This window comes from Caretta caretta, chromosome 1, assembly GCF_965140235.1.
Source record: "Caretta caretta isolate rCarCar2 chromosome 1, rCarCar1.hap1, whole genome shotgun sequence".
Lineage (NCBI taxonomy): Eukaryota > Metazoa > Chordata > Testudines > Cheloniidae > Caretta > Caretta caretta.
This window is the reverse complement of record NC_134206.1, coordinates 47,746,384-47,768,734: the sequence shown is the minus strand read 5'-3', so window position 1 is coordinate 47,768,734 and position 22,351 is coordinate 47,746,384. Positions and strand designations below refer to the sequence as shown.

At 43.7% G+C, this 22,351-nt stretch overlaps 1 protein-coding gene across 4 annotated transcripts in view; it reads left to right on the top strand.

Moving 5' to 3' along the window:
• Window positions 1-22,351, top strand: part of KATNAL1 (katanin catalytic subunit A1 like 1) — a 51,387-nt gene that overhangs the window by 21,634 nt on the left and 7,402 nt on the right. For all 4 annotated transcript variants that reach the window (XM_048846686.2, XM_048846693.2, XM_048846699.2 and 1 more), the window contains 5 exons: window positions 1,985-2,153; window positions 10,031-10,158; window positions 11,209-11,314; window positions 16,485-16,643; window positions 20,201-20,327. In XM_048846686.2, coding sequence (XP_048702643.1) covers window positions 1,985-2,153; window positions 10,031-10,158; window positions 11,209-11,314; window positions 16,485-16,643; window positions 20,201-20,327 — 689 coding nt within the window. The remainder of the gene's footprint in view (window positions 1-1,984; window positions 2,154-10,030; window positions 10,159-11,208; window positions 11,315-16,484; window positions 16,644-20,200; window positions 20,328-22,351) is intronic.

Here is a 22,351-nt window from a genome sequence, read left to right as displayed (position 1 = left end):
ACCTTGCATAATGACTTAGCCACTCCCAGTCTCTATTTAAGCCTAAATTAATAGTATCCAATTTGCAAATGAATTCCAATTCAGCAGTTTCTCGCTGGAGTCTGGATTTGATGATGAGCTATTACCAGCAGGAGAGTGAGTTTGTGTGTGTATGGGGGTGGGGGGGATGTGAGAAAACCTGGTTCTATGCAGGAAATAGCCCGACTTGATTATGTAAAGAGTTGTCACTTTGGATGGGCTAGCACCAGCAGGAGAGTGAATTTGTGTGGGGGGGTGGAGGGTGAGAAAACCTGGATTTGTGCTGGAAATGGCCCACCTGTTGATCACTTTAGATAAGCTATTACCAGCAGGACAGTGGGGTGGGAGGAGGTATTGTTTCATATTCTCTGTGTGTATATAAAGTCTGCTGCAATTTCCACGGTATACATCTGATGAAGTGAGCTGTGGCTCACGAAAGCTCATGCTCAAATAAATTGGTTAGTCTCTAAGGTGCCACAAGTACTCCTTTTCTTTTTGCGAATACAGACTAACACGGCTGTTCCTCTGAAACCTGACACTAGTTAATGTCTCTCTCTCCCCTGTCTGGTGATTTACAGAGGTTTACAATACAACTTCTCAAATATTACCTTACAATATGGGATACAGATGTTATAAGTGAGATTAATGCATGCAGCAGCTCACAAGCATTCAATAAAATCTAAACACATTCTTATAATTCTAATACCTATTTTAACAATACTAACAGCCAGACTGGCTCCAGCTATGTATCTGTCAATGTTCAGTTGAGACATGGGGACCTTAGTACGAGCTGGTACCTGGTCTGCCAGTGTCACAGTGAGCTTTAAAGTTTGCAGGCGATTTTGGATGAAGGGCAGTATAAAGTGCAAAGTGGATTTATTTATTTATGTTGTTTATAGATTAAACTGTTTCTTGGTTTGGGTGTACGGTCATAGATGGGAGAGGTGACCCTCCCAGCAGGTCAGCACCACTTGTAAAATAAATTAAAGTCTCATGCAGCTGCAAATGAATAAATAAAATTACTTTCAACGGTAACAATAGCAGCAACTCTTCTGTTCCTTTACGCGTGATGAAAAAGTATTTGAAGTAAACACTTAGTAATCACATCCAGTTTGTGAAAGTGTGTGGGAGAGACTTTTAAAAATGAATCTTTCAGGAAAGTAGTTGCAAGTTTTGAAACAATGGCAGCAAACATGAATAAAGGGATTTATTAGAAGGAACGTTAGTTTAAATTGATTAAATCTTGGCCATATATTTTGTTCTATATTTCAAGTCTAAACGGACCTCCCAAGCAAAATGAATATGACCTCTCAGTTTAATCTTAAAACCAAATTCTGCCCCCTCGTACCACTGCTCCGCTTCCATTAAGGTCAGTGGGAGATATACAAAGGTGTACGAGTATGCAGTTTGGTTCTATCTAGTCCTAACTTTCTGGACAATTTGTAAGTGTTGACACTTTCACATGGGGGAATCAAGATTAAGAAAGGGTCACTTTTTTCTCATTGTCTTGCTCTCTTAGATATTGAGGCCTGTCAAAGTTCTTAGCTGGCCTATTTCCCGGAATTTCTTCTATGACTGTGCTTTTGAATATAGCATAATTTAGTCCCATGATTTATAGCTTCAGGAAACTGAACTCAAACCCTGAAACTGAAATCTGATTTGTTTTTTCCACATGCATTTTGGTTTGTTATTGTAGGGTTGGTCACGGGTGCTGAGCTGTTGGTATTGATCCTTTTTAAAAAAAAAATGCTTCACTGGTTTTAAAAAAAAAAAAAAGCGATTTTTAAAAATATCTCACAGTCACATGATGCTGATTGACAAATGGAGGGGAATGAATAGAAGATGGAAATTTGGGCCTTTTGGCTTTGAAAGTGATTTTTCAAGGGAGTTAGTGAAATATTAAAGCATTGTCTTTTTTTTTTTTTTTTTTTTTAACTGTGATTGATATGTTTTCTTTGTTTGCCAGGGCTCCACCTCAGATAAAACGTCCCAACCGAGAAGTTAAACCTTTGAGGAAAGAATCACCAGGATTGCAGCCGCGAGGGCCTGTGGGCAGAGCACACCCAATATCAAAAAGTGAAAAGCCTACCAGTAGCCGAGAGAGGGAATCTAGAGCTAAAGGGAGAGAGGACAAGGTAAAAACTGGGGAGGAGGGAGAGTTGTGTGTGCAGGGGGGAAGCATTTTTAAAAATAAATAAGCAAAAACTTAAGTTTTCCTGTGCAAGGGCAACGTGGAGGGTCTACATCAGATCGTGGACAAAGTGCATGTTAGAGTGATTCAGTTGTAATATTACCAAGCTGGGTACCACTTTAAACTCTCAGCGCTGTTTTTAATCAGGAAGGTTTTTTTTTATAACAGAACAGTTTACTGTAGCTTTATTTTTCTGCATGTTTCAGCAAGGTTATGGGCCTGATTCTAATCTCCTGTATAATAGTGTAAATCAGGAGTAAATTCTATTCAGTGTAAGAGGTCAGAATTGGGCCCTATTATAAAGTTTTCCAAGTAAAGAATATAGAAGTGAGACCAGTGAGATTCATTATATATTATGCATTTTTATTACGATTCTGCAGGATTTAAATTAAGATGAGTTAAAACAATTGAGATTGGTCTGTAAATTCTGCAGTGATCTACAAGTATTTACAAAAGTGTTTTTTAAGTATGTTCTTAACTAGAAGGTGGAGATATACCAAATGCATACAGATTAAAAAGACAGCCAAGCTTTTTAAATAATCCTATCATTAGGAAATTATTATTATAAATAACAAAACATTTAGAGGAAGATGTTTCTTTGAAAAGCGTTGTGGGGAAGACACAGTTGTCTGAATTAAAATGGGCTGGGAATTAAAGTTAGTTTTTTTAAAAGGTTTGTTGTAAAAAGAGAAACAATACTAGAGGAGAGAGAAGAAAGTAGGAACTGATTCACCAACATATAATTGTAGAAGACATTTCAAAAGGAATGCTTTTTGAGAAAGTAAGATGCATGTGTGAAAAATTGGGTGTTTATAACTGAAACTGCCTTACAACCTTAACTGTGGAGTCACTATCAGGAAACCATGGTATAAAGCAGTGATACGCAGAACTCAGTGGTTCAGGAGCCAAATTACCCAAAAGAGCCACAGTAGTGTGAATTTATTGTGGTGTTTACTACTATTCATAGTACTATTCATATTTAAACAGTCTGACAGGGGAAATACTTAGTTTTTATATACATATATAGTATTCGCACAGCAAATAAGTTAATAACTTAATTGGTTAACATATTAAAAGCATCCTGATTGGTTAATAACTTAGAGGGGTTAATAATTAAATCACACAGTGTTTTAATATTATGTGCTGCAAAGAGCCGCAGGAGACATGTTAAAGAGCCTCTTGTGGCTCACGGGTCGCAGTCTGAGTATCACTGGTATAAACAGTGCAGGACTGGAGCATAATGAGATGGCTTTATTTTTGTGAGATACGCAATCTTACCTATTTGGAGCTCGTGGTATAATACAGGTTGTGATTGGTGAGTTAGAAAATATTTTGGTAAGTTTTCATAGCTACACACTAAATATTCAAGAATGAGAAAGGACTTAAAGGGAAGAATCCAGCTCTGTCAAGGGATAGACAAAAGTGATCTTTGTATCAGTCATTTTTGATTCTGCGGAAGAGGGTATTAAGCAACACTAGTCCTCCTTGTCACTGGTTGTTTGGATATAGTCTTCTAGCAGTGCCACTGAATAAACTTCAAATAAACTTTGAAATGTAAAGTTGAATCATTTTAGAAATCTCTCTCTGCATGCTTAGAACAGCAAGATTTACAATAACAAGGGAACACTCTGCAAGCTATAAAAAGCTTTTCAAGAACGGTGAAAATTGTTTACAGTTCTGCTAGTGAAATGAGGAACTAGAATCATGTTGTGTGACCAGTTTAATACACCAGGCACGTATACATTCAAGTCTTGACTCTAATGAGGGTAAAACCATGCACTCTAAAGTTTCCTGTAAGGAGCATGATAAGGCTTTACTATGGAGGAGCCCGTGCTGGTACTACTTCTAGGACAGTAATTATCTGTGGGAGTAATACTACTACTAATCCTCATCAGGGAAGCCAGATGGAGAAGTTTCATAAATAGAAATATATTTCTATAGTACTTAACATTTTAAAATAGATTTTATCTGAATATTTTAAAAAAAACTTCTCATAGTTTACATTAATACCTAATATAAGCAAGAACTTAGATTTCTCCTACCAGTTTTATCCTTGTCCACTAATAAGCATTGATGTCATGTAGTGTTTGGAATGGGGCTGAAATTAGCACACTTCTTTTTGTCAGCACGTCAGTTGACATGAGATCAGTTACTGCTTATGTTCCATTTATTTTTAAATGTTACTGGGAGTAGGGCACATGTTGAATTAAATTCTGTTGGCTGTTCCATAGGCACTTGTTGCTATATATCATGCTGCTCTACAGCATGCAGAGAGATTTCTAAAATGATTGAATGTTGTGTTTTAAAGGGGATTTTTTTGGTTGCCTGGCCAGGTCTTGCTAGAAGTTGTAAAGATAAGATTCTCATCCACTAAGACATTGGTTGCAATGTGGCTGGTTGTAGCTTGTGCTGGGTATGCTAATGACGATATATAGATATAAATGCTCCCTTTTCTGGATTTGTAGCCAGAACAACCATCTCATCTTATGGGTTTGCAACCATCCTCGTCCCAAGCCATGTAACAACCTCTTCAATCTGATTGTAAGCAGGGTCATGGAGTTTGTCCTTTCTTTGCCTGTAAAGTAATATGCATGTTTATGGTGCTACATAATTAATCATTTTAATTAATACTATCCCACTCCGCTGGTGCTTATGCACTAGCACCCTTTTAAAATGCTGTTTCCCAAGTGTTGGTTTTTTTTTTCTTTCTCTGCTGCCCTGAAAGCCTCGAGGCTGGTTGTTGTGGTGCCCCCCGCTGGAATATTGTCAGGAATTTCAGCCTTTCAACCCAGCGGCTTATTTTAAATAGGCAATATGTGTATGTTACTAAGGTTGTATAATGCCCCGTGAGTACCCTAGGAGAATGTTTGGGAGTACTCTGAAAATTAGATGAGTGTCTTCTAATAGGGGAGCCACCACAAAGCCATGCAGAACAGTTCTACCAACTTAATGCTATAAAAGGAGATGCTGTTATGCCTGGAAAAGTATTCAGAACCACCCACGAATGTATAACTCAACCCTTATTTGGGCAACTAATCCTTAAATCTGTGAATAATACTATTTACGTTAATAATGGAGCTACTTGCAAGACTAGTGATTAATCACCCAAGTAAGGGCATCAGAATTGGATTTATTTGTAACTACTATTAATCGTTTTGTTGCATGTGAAAACTATAAATATTTTAAATCTTACTTTATTTCAGTTGTAGATAAGTAATAAAATGCCCTGTTCTACAGCTTGAGTGTCAATTTGGCAGAGCTTCTATTTTTGAGGGTTTATTAATTTCATTTTTTGGAGTTTATTTTTTAGCAATTTCTGAGTTTTATGTAGTGTCCAAAGAATCAGGGTTTTTCAGGGCTCTTTGTATATTCTGTAATGAGTAATGTATGCAATATACATTGTAATGTAATGCATAATCTCTTTGTAAGGTTCCCTAGTGAACTTTAATGTAGTACTGTTTCAACCAGCACTACCGTTAAGTGCATTAGGGAACTTCTAGAGTGCACCAGCAGGGTCTAAACAGGCCAATTAATGTGCAACACATAAGTGTGCTTTAGAAATTACACCCCTGTTGTCCTCATAATTGCTCCATGTAGACGAGCCCTTAAGTAACCCTTTCCAGTGTCTTTCCATTGTTTATTGGGTAAACACTGATTTCATTTTTATTTTGTTACACCCCCACCACCATCCATTTCAGGAAGGGTTTACTCAATACCTTCCCACCAGTATTCAAGCCCAGATCCCTGAGGGACCTTAATCTCGTTATCTCTGCTCTGACAAAGCCACTGGCAATGTGCTCCCTCTCCCACCTCTCCATGAAAGTGATATTCTCGGTAGCCATTACCTCAGTTAGATGGGTCAGTGAACTGGCGGCCATGATTGCAGACCTCCCTTACACTGTATTCCACAAGGACAAAGTGTCCTTACAGCCACACCCTAAATTCCTCCCAAAAGTAGTGTCGAAGTTCCACCTAAATCATTGCATCTACCTACCTGTTTTCTGCCCCAAACCACACCCCTCCCATGTGGACAGGGTCCTGCACTCCCTTGATGTCTGCTGTGCACTGGCATTTTACCTCCACGGGACTCGGTCCTTTCGCACATCACCAAAACTATTTGTGGCCATTGCTCACCAATCCAAGGGCCAAACCCTCTTCTCCTAATGAATCTCCAATTCAGTCTCTGGGTTTATCTGTGAATGCAACACACAATCCAACATTCCCCCACCCAATGGAGTCACACTAGTCTGCCTTGCTGATATCTCATGGCACGAGATCTGTAGTGCAGCTACCTGGCGCTCCATCCACATGTTCACGGCCCACTATGCCATCACACGAGCGATGGGTATGGAGGTTGCTGTAGACCAAGCAGTACTGCAGACTGTATTATATTTCAACACTGCTCACTAATCACCCACGTATGGCATACGTATAGGGACCATCACTCGAAGAAGAGGAAGTTACTTAACTGGAGGTTCTTTGAAATGTGTGGTCCCTATTTATATTCCAATACCCACGCTCAAGTCCTCTGCTGCGGGCGAGACTGCACAACAGTAAGAGGGACCCTGGTGAGGCATTGACCCAGCTGACCTATTATATCCTTGGCTGCAAGCATGAGGGGATGCACTACACTTGTGCAGGTCACCAGACACTGCTAAGAAACACTTCCAGTCTCAGGGGCATGGTGTGACCAATGTATGGAATATAAATAGGGACCACACATCTTGAAGAACCTCCAGTTACAGGAAGTATCCTCCATTTTTCACCAGGACTAAGATTGTCAAAATGTCTGCAAAGTGGCATTTAGTTCAAAACTAACTCTATGGCTTCAGGAAATACAAATGAGTTATGTCAGAACAGATTGTTTATAACATGACACTGTTTAAAAAATAAGATCTGCTGTGGAGGCAAATTTTCAGATGTGATTGTTTAGTTTATAAAAATTATTTATCATATAAATGAATGCATACAATTGAGAAGGCTTGTTATGCTAGAAGGTTGCCAACTTGTGAAAGCTGTGCGTAAGAGGACCATGAAGTGGAGATGAGAGCCTGTAGCATTCTTATATTTTATTTTTATTTGGTATAAGATTGATTTACTTATGCAGTTATTTTCAGACAGTACTTGTAGTATCCTTACAAATCCCTTTGTTCATGTTTTTCCTTTTATGCTGCCACCCTGTGATTGTTTGTAGTAATTACATGGTTATGTAATGGTCTTAGTGCGAGTGGATAAATAAAGTTGTTGGCATGCTCCCAGCACGCAGCAGCTGGGCGGATGGCTCTCTGGCGTTGTCTGTTTTTTGTTTTCACTACATAGATCTCACATTATCTTCTGCAGTATTTTGTTTGTGTGCCATCTTTTTGCATAGCAATAATGTACACTCTGGTTTGCCCAAATGTTGGAGCACACCTCAGATATGTTGTTCAGCCCTGCTGCTTTCTTTCACCTTTGCAGTGCACCAATAGCCTATTGAAGTATCCCTTGGCTTACTGCTATTAAAGCTTGGCTTAATTTTGTTTCAATTTAAAAATTCTCTTAAAATCAGCTTTTCAGGGTGCAGCAAATCCTTCCACTGTAAAAAGAAACCCCCCTAGCTCATTATAGGGGGATAAGAGAGAATTCAGTGTCAGAGAGAGTCTGCAAACACCTTTTTGTCACTGTGAATACTGTTCTTATTTTTGCTTTGATAGATAGGTAGGTAACTCCTGTCTTTTAAAATCTTTTCAACACTATGGGTCCCTTCTCATTGTTCCTTTTCTTCCTGACTGTGTCGTTTTGACAGCAGTTTCTGGTCCCAGTGCAACTTTCAACTTGCTGGCTATTATGGGTTCAGTTTTGTAATAAAAGTGAGAGTTGAAAGAAGCTAGAAGGGCACAGACAGCTCCCTGAAGGGCATGTGGGTTAATGGGCAAAGGGAGGAGGCATTGTTAACTGCCCTTTTCTCCTCTGCTAGCTCATTTGTCTCTCTGGCTCCCTCTTCCTATGCTGCCTCTGTCCACTTTGCCATAGGCTGCTTTTCTGAGGCAGCTGGGGTACTTTAACTTTGTTAGTAGTATTTAGAGGCTGTGTTAGGAACTCTAAACCAGCTTCCAATTTAGCCTAGTTCAGTTAAAAGCAATGCAGCTGCTCCTCAGGCTCCACTTAGCCCTGCTGTTGGGCTGGGAGGGGAAGTACATTCCTATTGAAGTGTTAGAGGAGGAGAATTAGAAGTGTTGCTTCAGAGGAAAGATGTTGCGTCACCCATAAGATCAGCAGAGCTGTGGAACTACTAACTTGGGAGTTTATGATCAGTTTGGGGCTGAGGCTGTTTTATCTAATTGTGGGACAGTTCTGAACACACCAGATGCTCCTGTAATTAAAACAATAATTAGGCTCAAATGTAGGGTTGCCAGCTTTCTAGTTTCTGAAAACTGGATGCCCCTGTTCCGCCTCTTCCCCCAGGCTCTTCTACCCCCGTTGCTTTCCCCCTCAACTCCAGTGTGAGTTGCCCCAAGAGACTTGCAAACCCCAGCTCCAGCAGGCGGCCTGGGAATTCAGGTAGCAGAGAGCTGCAGCCGTGTGGAAGCAGCCAGGCAGCCGCACTGGTGAGCTAGGATGCAGCAGTCCTGCATGGCAGCCTCCCGCCTCCTTCTGCGTGGCTTGCCCAGCAGCCCCCTCCCCTGCTCGCTTGAGCCCTTGCCACCCTGGAGTTGCCTTAGCGTGGCCGGGGGAAGCACTGGCTGGCGGGGCAGCTTTCTTTGCTTCCCTCCCACAGAACATTCTGTGTCCACTGGGAGCCCCTTAACCCGCTTGCTATGGGCCCCCACACCTGTCCTCCGCCACAGTCCTGCAAACTGTGCTCCTCAAAGGGGCAACAAGACTACCCCTCTCCTCCCCCCTCACGGTAACTGGACTTTCCATCAAAAAAGGTTGCCAACTCTGGCTGAAGCTATTCCAGGAGATTTTTTTCCCAACATGTTGTAATGTCATTTTCTTAAAATAGCCTATTAAAATCTCCCGGACTGCTTTCAATAGTCACTGGGAGATCGATGCCGATTCTGGGAGACTCCAGGCCAATCCTGGAGGACTGGCAACCCCAGACTCCTGACAACTCTACTTTAGGGCTCCTAATGCAGCCCTTTAAATGAACTTTAAAGTATCCTGACCGTGTGGGGGATTGTGTTGTGAGACAGAGAAAGGGAATAGGAAATAGACAATTGTTGGAGTTGGGGAAGAGAAGCAGCCAAGCAGGGAAGACCTTTTCTTTAAGTCCCGACTATATTGAAATAAATAAATAAAATATATATCCGTTAAAAACAAGGCAGAAAAAAATCTTATTTCTCCCATCAAAGAGAACAGGTATAGGGATACATCCGATGAAGTGAGCTGTAGCTCACGAAAGCTTATTCTCAAATAAATGTGTTAGTCTCTAAGGTGCCACAAGTCCTCCTTTTCTTTTTGCGGATACAGACTAACACGGCTGCTACTCTGAAACCTGTCATTATTGCTACTAGTTTGTAAATTAAAAAAAAAAAACATTTAAACTGATTTTGGGATCGAGGTAACACCCCTTTATGAAAGACGTGGGACTCTATAGCACATTCTGTTGGACTGGCGATAGTGACAAGTATCCGGAGACCATGGAGATAAAATGTGAAAAGATTGTGCTTCCTTGCCTGTTGCAGGAATGAGACAGCCCACAGTTCTGTGTAAAAATCTGAAATTTCTCTTGGCTTAAACATAGTAGCAACTGAACAATTTTACTCTATGATTCAAATCTTGGAGCTGTTCAAAGTAAAAGTTTCATTATAGACTCCTGTGATTTCTTAACGTTCCTAGGGAAAGAAAATTCCACAGGAAGGTGCTGGTGATGGGGAAATTCAGAAATTTGATGGAGCAGGATATGATAAAGACCTGGTTGAAGCACTGGAAAGGGACATTGTATCAAGAAATCCAAGCATTCATTGGTATGAGAATTTTCTCAATTAAATTCTTTAGCCAGGTTGGAGGGGAAAGAGCATGTCCTCTCATTAAATTGGGACCTTAACTCTTTTAAAATGGCAAACAGCCAAATGGCAAACAGCCATTTCCAAATAGGGGAAACAAGCTTCTGGTTCTAATCGCATACTAATTTGATTGCTGAGTAAGACTTTCATTCTTAACCAGTATGATATGCAAAATGTCCATTACAAGTACCTACTCAAAAGCCTAACTGCACCCCAGAGAACATTAAAAGTATTGTTTTGATGATCACCAGGGATCCTAGAAATCCATTTGCAATGGGGGAAAAACAAGGAAAACCATGGATTTTGCGTTTTCACAGAGAATCTTTAGTTTTTACATTTTGTGAAAAAGTAAAAACATATATTAACTGTTAACTATATTTTACTGAAAGTACCAGTGTCACTTATTCAGTGTGTGCAACCTCCCCCTCTTGTGGTTGATTTTTGAATGCGCTTTAAATTTACAGTGGAACCCTGTTTATCTGATCTAATTGGGACCAGGGCCAGATTGGATAATCAAGAGAATTTGCAAGAGTTTCCTACCCTTATTTCGATCCCAAGCTGCTGATGGTTCGATTAATATGGAGAGCCAGATAATGGAGGCTTGGCTAAACAGGATTCTACTGTATATCAATAAAACATGGTGTTCAGCTGATACCTATATGTACTGAGGGTAGTTCAGCGTTTCATTTGAATCAAGGAAAACCACAGATATTTGATTCTTTATTAGAGAGTTTTGGTCTTTTTAACATGGAAAATTAGGGTCCCTGATGATCACGTGAGCCAAAACAATTTTTAATTGAGTATCCTAGTAACCTTAGCTGAAAGTAATTTTTTTCCTGCCTTTCACAGGAGAGGTCAACGTAAGGCCACAGATTTATAGCAATGGTCTCAATAGGAACATACTGGCATAATAAAAAGGATAGTGGTACACACAATACTTTTCTCTGTTTTTCATGGCTTAAAAACAAAGTGAAATGTTATGCTTTGTAAATTTGTCCTGGTCTTTTGCAGGGATGACATAGCAGATTTGGAAGAAGCCAAGAAACTATTAAGGGAAGCGGTTGTTCTGCCGATGTGGATGCCTGATTTTTTCAAAGGGATCAGAAGGCCTTGGAAGGTGAGAATGCACGACCACGTTCTCCAGACTGGTCATGGCGCTTTCATGTATGTCAAGTTGTATCTACATGAGCGTAGCATCGTATGCTCATGCTTCCTTACACTGATGGTATACTGTAGTATGTATAGCTATTAGACTGCCGTAATAGCCTAAAATACACATTTATTTAGCAAAGATGGATAATTGTTTAATTATAATAAATGTGGGATTGATCCAGAGTAGCTGGGCCTCAGTAAGTGGGAGCCCAATTTGGATCTGGTTCACAACTTGAAAAAAAAAATTGTTGAGGAAGCATGTGAGCTGCTGTGTAAACAGAAAATGAAATGACCTAGCTTTTGGTTCGGGACTGATTGTCCCTTATTCAGCGAATGACTTACGATACAGTTGTGGAAAAGAAGCCCTTGAGGAATTCCACCATGATTTCAATAATTTCCATCCCACCATCAACCTCAGCCTGGACCACTCCACACAAGAGATCCACTTCCTGGACACTACGGTGCTAATAAGCGATGGTCACATAAACACCACGCTATACCAGAAACCTACTGACCGCTATTCCTACCTACATACCTCCAGCTTTCATCCAGACCACACCACACAATCCGTTGTCTACAGCCAAGCTCTACGGTACAACCGCATTTGTTCCAACTCCTCAGACAGAGACAAACACCTACAAGATCTCTATCAAGCGTTCTTACAATTACAATACTCACCTGCTGAAGTGAAGAAACAGATTGACGGAGCCAGAAGAGTACCCAGAAGTCACCTACTACAGGGCAGGCCCAACAAAGAAAATAACAGAACGCCACTAGCCATCACCTTCAGCCCCCAACTAAAACCTCTCCAGCGCCTCATCAAGGATCTATAACCTATCCTGAAGGATGACCCATCACTCTCACAGATCTTGGGAGACAGGCCAGTCCTTGCTTACAGACAGCCCCCCAACCCGAAGCAAATACTCACCAGCAACCATACAACAGAACCACTAACCCAGGAACCTATCCTTGCAACAAAGCCCGTTGCCAACTGTGTCCACATATCTATTCAGGGGACACCATCATAGGGCCTAATCACATCAACCACACTATCAGAGGCTCGTTCACCTGCACATCTACCAATGTGATATATGCCATCATGTGCCAGCAATGCCCCTCTGCCATGTACATTGGCCAAACTGGACAGTCTCTACGTAAAATAATAAATGGACACAAATCAGACGTCAAGAATTATAAATTCAAAAACCAGTCAGAGAACACTTCAATTTCTCTGGTCACTCGATTACAGACCTAAAACTGGCAATTCTTCAACAAAAAAACTTCAAAAACAGACTCCAATGAGAGACTGCTGAATTGGAATTAATTTGCAAACTGGATACAATTAATTTAGGCTTGAATAAAGACTGGGAGTGGATGGGTCATTACACAAAGTAAAACTATTTCCCCATGTTTATTCCCCCACCCCCCACTGTTCCTCAGACTTTCTTGTCAACTGCTGGAAATGGCCTACCTTGATTATCACTACAAAAGGGTCCTCCTCCCCCCACCGCCCTCCTGCTGGTAATAGCTCACCTTACCTGATCACTCTCCTTACAGTGTGTATGGTAACACCCATTGTTTCATGTTCTCTGTGTATATAAATCTCCCCACTGTATTTTCCACTGAATGCATCTGATGAAGTGAGCTGTAGCTCACAAAAGCTTATGCTCAAATAAATTTGTTAGTCCCTAAGGTGCCACAAGTACTCCTTTATTTTTTGCGGATACAGAGTAACACGGCTGCTACTCTAAAAGTTGCGGGCTTGTCACTTCATTGAGTTAGTTATGATGATGAAGTCCAGGAAGATATTTCCTATTGAATATCCTCTTTATGGCCCTGATTCAGCAAAGCTCTTAAGCATGTGATTAATGTTAAATACATGAGCAGTCCCAGTACTTAAGGCCCAGATTCAGCAGTGTACTTAAGCACATATTTGTTCTAAATACCTAACCAGTTAGTAGTTAGGGTGGCATTGTGGCTTCCCTTTCATGGCTGGAGCTTTTCTTCTTCACTTTGCCCTGTGGGAGAAGCAGACAGAATGTGGCTGTTAACCCTCTCTAAGCAGACTCGTGTGCCGGTGGTCCTGTGTGGGGAGGGCAAGGCCCCTCTTCCCTCCTAAACCCATTGGTGCTCATAGGCCAGCACTCTTCCTGACTAAACATAGGTGTCATGCATTTGCAGCCATCACTTTCTGAACATCCAAGAGTGGTTGTTTCCTTTCTCTGACCTGCGTTTGTGCCAAGAGGGTCCTGTCTTTAGTTGGGCATCCCACTGCTCCACTAGTGGTATTTAACCCTGCAGTGATTTCATCAAACCACTTAAGCCCTGCAGTGCATATTAGCTTCTTATTGGGAAACACTGGATCAACAGAGCCAAAGAGGAAGAGTAAAGAAGGCTTTATGTTTATAAAAGTTTTTAACTAGTCAGGTTTCAGAGGAACAGCCGTGTTAGTCTGTATTCGCAAAAAGAAAAGGAGTACTTGTGGCACCTTAGAGACTAACCAATTTATTTGAGCATGAGCTTTCGTGAGCTACAGCTCACTTCATCAGATGTGTGTATATATATACACACATCTGATGAAGTGAGCTGTAGCTCACGAAAGCTCATGCTCAAATAAATTGGTTAGTCATATATATATATACACATCTGATGAAGTGAGCTGTAGCTCACAAAAGCTCATGCTCAAATAAATTGGTTAGTCTCTAAGGTGCCACAAGTACTCCTTTTCTTTTAACTAGTCAGTAACTGCCAGGCTCATAGGTTGTATAGAGAGAAAGCAGCTCGTACTTCCCCCTCATTCCCCCTTGTGCATCTCTCTAGCTTAGCTAGCAATTCAGGCTCACATTGTGCACTGATCCTTATATCTTGTGCATCCCCAGTTGACGACATTCTCCCACTGCTTTGAACCCTATGAGGTCATTCACACCTGTGCAAAGTGAATGTAAAATGCTACCATTCCTACTTGGTAATGTTACACCCTGTTTACATAGGGATAAATGATGACACAAGGTGTAAGACAGTGAGCAGTTAGGCCCCTTGAATTCATTGGCATTGAATGGGGTATATTTCAAGACAGAACTTGGCCCTCTGTATCGCTATTCATTTTAAGACTGAAGCCTTGTCTAGAGTGGGTTTTTAGCCTCCAGTTTGGCCAGACTGGTGCAAACCCCTAACGTGAACACAACATGCACAGGTACAGTGTGATTTGAACTGGGGCAGTTTAGCTCTGCTTTCAATCCAAGGTCAGCGCTGATGCAAATCAAGTTGCACCAGTGTAAACCATGAGGTTAATAGATTTTAACTCCAGAAGGGATCATTGATCATCTAGCCTGACCTCCTGTATGTTCAGTACCCTCTCGTTATAACAAACCCCTCAGGATCCACACCATTCGTTTGTTAGAGCCAGGGGTTTGTTATAGCAAAAGAGCTCTTCCAGCACAGGGACTGCGGCTCGAGGTGGGATCCAGGGGCTGGGTTCGCTACTGTGAAGGGAGTTATAGCAAGGACGTACTGTACAGGCCACAGAATTGTATCTAGTTACCCCTGTGTACACCATGGTCCTCCACTAGTATTGCTGTACGGGTGGAATTCTAGCAGGGACTAACATTCCAGTGTAGACCATGCCTGGATGAACTTGCAGAACAGGAGTCCATTTATCTCTTATAGTTGCTGCCTGGGAGTTTAGGATAACTTTGGCATCCTTATAAAGAGAGGTGGGGTGTCAGCTCTCTGGAAGGAATATGATCGTTTGTAATTTAATTTACCGATGAATGTCTGTGGGAGCTTGCAATAGCTAAGTGTTAAATGGCAATAAAGGTATTAATGGTTAATGGAAAATGTAGGCACAGAGAGGCTATTGCTCTTGATGGGCATGGGGAAAAACATTTTTGAATAATTGTATTCCCGGTTGATTTGTTTTTATAGATTTCTTCCATGTCATTCTTTGTGCTCCTTGTGGTAAATTTTGTGTAGAACAGACACAATTTAATTTGCAGCATGGATAGCGTTTAACAGATATTTTATTGTTGTGGTATTTTATGTAAGATATTAATTGCAAAGCACATTATGATGTGCAAATCTAATTCCAGCTCATTTGATTACCCTTGAAACACGGTATGACTTTACCTTAGTAAACTCTTGTTAGTATGAAATCAAATCTTGCATTTGCAAAAGAAAGCTGCTCAGAAAGCTGCCATATTCGTGACAGCAGAGTATTTGGAATCTCCGTATTTCTTCTTGTCCTTTCTGGGTGGGGAAAACATTGTGTCTTTCATTACCACGATGGCTGCGGGAGGCCCACAGTTTGGAAAGCAGATTTTCAAAGTGTCTTGATGAATTCTATTTAAAGTAATTAATTAATTATCAAGTATTACTCCCCTCCTTGGGGCAGTTCTAACCCTACTAGAGAAGGGGAAATGGTCGTTACCACCACTCATTTTCAGGAACTCTTGACATGAGAGGCCTTTTAAAAACTAATGCCTTTCTTCAGTCAAGACGATTAGCAATCCCACCATGGACGCCTAATTTGGGCCCTGAGAACTTTCTGTCCATCCATAATATCTTGTACACTTCAGTGAACAAACAGGCACTGATGTAGAGGAGACTAGTGCTCTCCCACCTTGCCCTCTCTTTTACCTGGATGGGAGATGGAAGGATGGTTAGGCCACTAGCCTGGGACTTGGGAGAACTGGGTTCATTTATCTGCTGTGCCATGGACTTCCTGTGCGATCTTGGGCCAGTCACTTAGCCTCTCTGTGCCTCAGTTCCGTCTCTGTACAGTGGGGATAATAGTCCTTCCCTACCTGATAGGGGTGCTGTGAGGATAAATACAGTAGATTTTGAGACATTCAGATACTGTGGTAATGGGGGCCATGTTAGTACCTTAGTAAGAATAAATAACATGAGAAACCCACATATGCAATTAATGGTTTTAGTGAAACGAGTGCTTGGGAACAAAAAGGAGGCCCAGGCATATGGCAGAGTTATGTTTTTAAGCAATTAAAATGCAGAACTTAGGTCACATTTAGATCTAGTGCAACTCAGCTGATCTCTGTGGATTAGCATTTTGCTTACATCAGGGCTGAATTTGGGGGTCTCATCTTGTCATTTATTTATTACTCTGTATGGAATTTTAGGGTGTTCTGATGGTTGGCCCCCCTGGGACTGGCAAAACCATGCTAGCAAAAGCCGTTGCTACGGAATGTGGGACAACATTCTTCAACGTTTCCTCCTCCACTCTGACGTCCAAATACAGGGGCGAGTCTGAGAAGCTAGTCCGCCTGTTGTTTGAAATGGTAAGTCCTCAATGCTAGGGGCTTTTGTTGGTTTATCAAGCCCCTCACAGCACATTGTTGCAGGATTGAGTTCACTATCCCTGAAACCTCTCCAGTGGATGGGTGTGCACGCTTATATAGCAGGCCCTTCTTGATCATAGAATCATAGAATATCAGGGTTGGAAGGGACCTCAAGAGGTCATCTAGTCCAACCCCCTGCTCAGAGCAGGACCAATCCCCAATTTTTGTCCCAGATCCCTAAATGGGCCCCTGAAGGATTGAACTCACAACCCTGGGTTTAGCAGGCCAATGCTCAAACCACTGAGCTATCCCTCCCCCCAAAATGTATTTTGTATGATGTATTTTTGAGGATTGTGGAGTAAATTACCCTTGTTTCTAGAAGCAAAATGTGTTTCATCTATTTTCTCTGTTCCAAACTGAAGGTTGGTTTCTGAAAATCAAGGGCCAGATCCTGAACTGCAGCTGAGAAATATTTACACACAGTCTCACCCCAGGAACTGTGCTGTGTGTGTGTGTGCGCGCAAATATGCCATTTACCCTCTCCTCATCCTTATTTGCTTCTGCATTTCCAAGATGGTGCCCATTAAAACACCTTGCGATTTTTAGATAGACTGGAAACTGAATCTTCCCTCCCCTCCCAACCTTTGCCTTCACAAGAAGCACAATATGTATATTACAAATAGTATATTTTGATTGATCCCCCACCTCCTTTGCAGGATCAAGACCTAAGAAAACAATGGTCAGATGTAGAATAATCGCTATCGGTCCTCATCCTCAAAGGAAAACTGCACAACACTTTCCAAAGATGAGCCTGGGAGCTTGTGATATACCCAGGGTACAATCTAGACCAGGGTTGGCCAGCCTGTGGCTCTGGAGCCACATGGGGCTCTTTAGAAGTTAATATGCGGCTCCTTGTATAGGCACCGACTCCGGGGCTGGAGCTACAGGCGCCAACTTTCCAATGTGCCGGGGGGTGCTCACTGCTCAACGCCTGGCTCTGCCACGGGCCTTGCCCCCACTCCACCCCTTCCCGCCCCCTCCCCTGAGCCTGCAGTGCCCTCGCTCCTCCCTCCCAGAGCCTCCTGCACCCCACAAAACAGCTGATCGGGAGGGAGGGGGTGGTGCTGATTGGTGGGGCTGCCAGTGGGTGGGAGGTGCTGGGAGTGGAGGGGGGAGCTGATGTGGGGCTGCTGATGTATTACTGTGGCTCTTTGGCAATGTACATTGTTAAATTCTGGTTCCTTCTCAGGCTCAAGTTGGCCACCCCGATCTAGTCTAATGAGTATCTGTGTCTCCCTTGTCCTATAATCTTTAAACTGATTTGCTGCTGTAGCCTCTAGTCTGGACTGCTCACAAACAGCCTCCCGCATGCAAGTCACTGCCTGCTATGTCTGCGTGTGTGTGCTGCAGGGTGACCTCAGCCCACTCCCTGTCTTAAATTCTCCCCCCCCCCCCCTCCCCCCCCCCCCCCCCAGAGATATGTGTCCTGTACTGCCCAGCCCTCTCCTGGACAATACAAGTATGTTAAGTCCCCCCCTTTTTTTAAAAAGATGATGATATACCAGCTTGGTATTTCAGATAGTTCTTCAGACACCTCAATTTAAACATACTGGATTAGATAAAACCGTAAAACAAGTTTATTAACTACAAAGAGAGATTTTAAGTGAATACAAGTAATGAGGCATAAAAGTCAGAAGTGGTTATTAGAAAAATAAAGATAAAACACAACTAGCGCCTTAACTATGTTAAATGCAAAGCAAAGGTTTTCTCACCACATGCTCTCAACAGACTTACTGGCCGAACTTCTTAGGCCAGGACCCCTTCTTCTGTTTAATGGCTGCTTCCTTTGTCTCTTCTCGTGCAGTGAATTGATGGGCAGAAAGAGAGGGAGGAGACAGGGTGCCTTGGGGTGTTTGTCCCCCTTTTCTGTAGTGTCAGCCCCCCATTTGGAAAACATTTCCAGCTGAGATTCGGGAGACAGAGAGTCTACAGAAAGGGATCTTCCCAGCTGCTCTTCTTCACCCATTGGAGCTTCTTTTGTTGTCCTTCCTGCTTGATGACTTTGTTTAGTTCTTAAATGCAGATTAAGCAGAGCACATTCTTTTGTTTGAGACAGACCTGTTGCCACCTCAGTTTGGAACATGTGTTAATAACAACATACAGGGAAATTTTCAAGGGCGGCGGGTCACATAGGCTGGGGGCAGCTCAGCCTCCCCAAACAGCCAGGCATGACCCCGCCCCCTGCCATAACTGCTCCCTGCCTGTGGCTCCAGTTCTCCGGCTCCAGCACCCCAGTGCTCCGCTGGTGGGGCTGGGGCCCCGCAATGCCCGCCTTCCCGTGCTCCTGAGCTGAGGAGGCTGCGGCTGGCGGCCACCCACTGTGCCAGGGAGGCTGGGGTTGCCCGCCTTCCTGGTGCTCCGGGGATGGGGAGGCTGGGGCCATGCATCGCCCGCCCTCACGGCGCTCCTTTGGGGATAGGGGGCTAGCTGTGGCCATGGCTGGGGTGCGTGGAAGGGAGGGCTCAGCTCTGGTGGGGGATGGAAGGGGTGGGGCCTTGGTCAGAAGAGGTGGGGCTAGGGGTTAGCCTCCCCCAGCCGGCGGTTCATGCGCTGCCCATGGAAATCTTATAACTGCACATTCAGTGTTGCCGCACATTTTATCAGGACAGCATTGACGAGCAAATTGAGTCTTCAAATGATACCTTACAAGGCATACTTTGTATAAAGATTATTACAACAGTGTGTAGGGTGTGGACACAGGTACATTCTGTCACAAAGCTGAAATTCATTACTCTGCTAGTGGCTAAAAATCATGAACTGAACAGACACACTGGATTTATGGTTTATTACAACAATCCGTAACCCACTAACCACCCCTCCCCTTTTTGTCTTATGACTGCAGAGGTGTTAATGGGCCACTCTACCTTGAATGGTCCCTTAGAATTAGGGTGACCAGATGTCCTGTTTTTAAAGGGACAGTCCCGTTTTTTCGGACTTTTTCTTATATAGGCACCTATTACCCCCACCCCCTGTTGCATTTTTTCACAGTTGCTATCTGGTCACCCTACTTAAAATATATGCTAAAGAATCTGTTCCACCTTGTATTTAGCTGTGCCATTTGGAGTACCTTTCCCGGACCCAAAGAGCTGTGTGTTGCTCAAAAGCTTGTCTCTCCCACCAACAGAAGTTGGGCTGGTAAAAGATAATCCCTCACCCAGCTTGTCTGTCTAATATCCTCAGACTGACACAGCTACAACTACACTGCATACAAGAAAACAAGTAACACACACAGAGTTCTGCGCATGCTTAACTTTCGGCACTTGTGAAAGTTAACCATTGACTTCAGTGGTACGACTGTGTGTGTGTGTGTGTGTGTGTGTGTGTGTAAAGTTTGGCACATGTGGAAGTCTTTGCAGGGTTAGGATCTTAGATGAATTTTTCTGTGCCCGGGACATATCTTCCAGTTATTCAGCACCTAGCACAATAGGGCCTGAAGTCTGACTGGAGCTTGTGCTTGCGACTGCAATCTAAGTAATTGTATTTTCACTTCAATAAAGGCAAGGTTTTATGCGCCAACAACAATCTTCATTGATGAAATCGATTCCATCTGCAGCCGCAGAGGCACTTCCGACGAACATGAAGCAAGTCGCAGGGTCAAGTCGGAGCTGCTTGTTCAGATGGACGGTAATTGGCGTTTAGATACCTCAGAGTGGAGCTGCTGTTTCTCTTCTGGTTTTGTGACATGCTTTGTAGACACTTCATTGTTCAGAAATGAGTAGAGCTGGCAGAAAACAACCACCTCTTTTATTGGGGGAGGACGGGGCAGAGGAAGCGATCTCTTTAATTCAAAATGGGCCCATCTTTTGGTGAATGAGAGAGTCCAGAATATTTAATTTTTTTTAAAGTATTTTTTTTATAAACATGACATGGCTGCAAAAGTTTTGTTTAAGCCATTTTTGATAAACTTTAATTTGAAAAATGTAGCCTGCTCTAGGAGAAGCATATTTTGAACATTCATGCAGTTTAACACAGACCTTTGTGTGTGGTGCAGTGCACAGGGGGTTTCTGCAGTACAAAGTTGTGAACAAACGCCTTCCTTGATTCTCCCACGCAGGGCCTCTTTGTTGGATTTGACTAGACCAGACCTTGCATTGACGACTAGTGTCATTTCATTAATAATATGTACCATTGGATCACTGTTCTCTGTATATGTACCATTTAACATCAGCATCAAAGGAATATTTATGGTACAGGGGTCTGACCACCCACCACTCTGTCGTTGCTGTTAGTCATTGTAGGGCAGCACCTCCAAGTGTGTAGGCACGCCCAGAGGCGGATTAAGGTTTCCTCATGCCCTGGGCCAGAGCAAGTGGCGGGGGGGGACGACCCACCCCACCCCTTCTACCTGCTGTCCTGCCCCAGTTCCACCCCCCTCTGCCTGCAGCCCCACCCATGGCCCCACCCCTTTAGGCCCCTTTCCCCAGGCCCTGCCCTTGTTGCCCCCTATTCTGCCCCTCCACTGCGGCCCTGCAACCCATTTGCTACTTTCTAGCCCCCACCCCACTGGGGCCTTAAGACTGGAGAAGCTCTGTCCCCCCACCACAGCCCTGACTGCAGCGGGGAGTGAGAGCTCCCTGAGGCCGTGGCAGGTAGCGAGATCCTCCAGTCCCAGGGCCACAGCAGGGGTTTGGGTGCTGGGGCTTCCCCTGCTACCCCGCAGCTTCTGTGGGGGCCCAGGTTAGGGGCGCTGGAGCTTCTCCGACCTGCTCAGTGGTTCTGCTGGAGAGTGCGGGGGAGCTTCCCCTGCTGCCACCCTCAGCTTCTACCTGGGATGGGGTCGGAGGGCGCAGGGGCCTTCCACTGCTGTCCCCAGCTTTTGCCAGGAAGCTGGGCTAGAGAGCGTGGGTGCTTTCCCCGTTGTGCAGGGGAGCAGGGTCGGGAGGTGTGGGAGGCTTCCCCCGTTCTGCGGGAGAGTGGGGTTGGTGTGCGGGGGCTTTCCCTGCCATCCGCAGCTTCTGTGAGCGATAGGTGTGCTGGGGGCTTCCCCTGCCACCCAGGCTTCTGCCAGGGAGCGGGTTTGGTGCGCAGGGGCTTCCCCCATCCCCCGGCTTCTGCCCAGGAGCCATGTTGGAGTGTGCGGGCATTCCCCGCCACACCTGCCCAGCGCTGCTGTCGGGGAGTGGGGTTGGGGAGTGGGGGGTTTCGCCTGCCGGGAACAGCTGCCTGGTAGTGGGGTTGGGTGCAGGGGCTTTTCCTGCCCCTGCTGCCTGGTGGTCGGGGCCCCGGGCACAGGCACCGTAGGCCCAGTGGCTAGTCCGCTACTGTGCACACCACAGAACATGAAGGGACAACAGCTTTTTGCCCAGAGGGAATCAGTTTCTTTTTTAATCTAACTGCTTGGGTTGGGAGGTGACTGAAAGTTTTTTACTATCTCTTCAGTGGCCAATACAGAATAAGTTGGTCGTTTCAGTTCAGTTCATAGTGGGCAAGTGTCCACGCATCACAAAACGAGGTTGTTGGCAGTCTGGCAGCAGCCAAGAACTGAACGGTCAGACAGAATAAACTGTTCTCTCCTCCCTAGAAGTAGGTGCTGTCTCCAAAGCAGAGCTGGGGAATGTTGGGAGAGTGGGTTAGAGAAGCTTGCACTGCTGCTGCCCATGCTGTACCCATGTATTGACAAATGCAGTGCTGCCTTCTCCAAGGTTTGT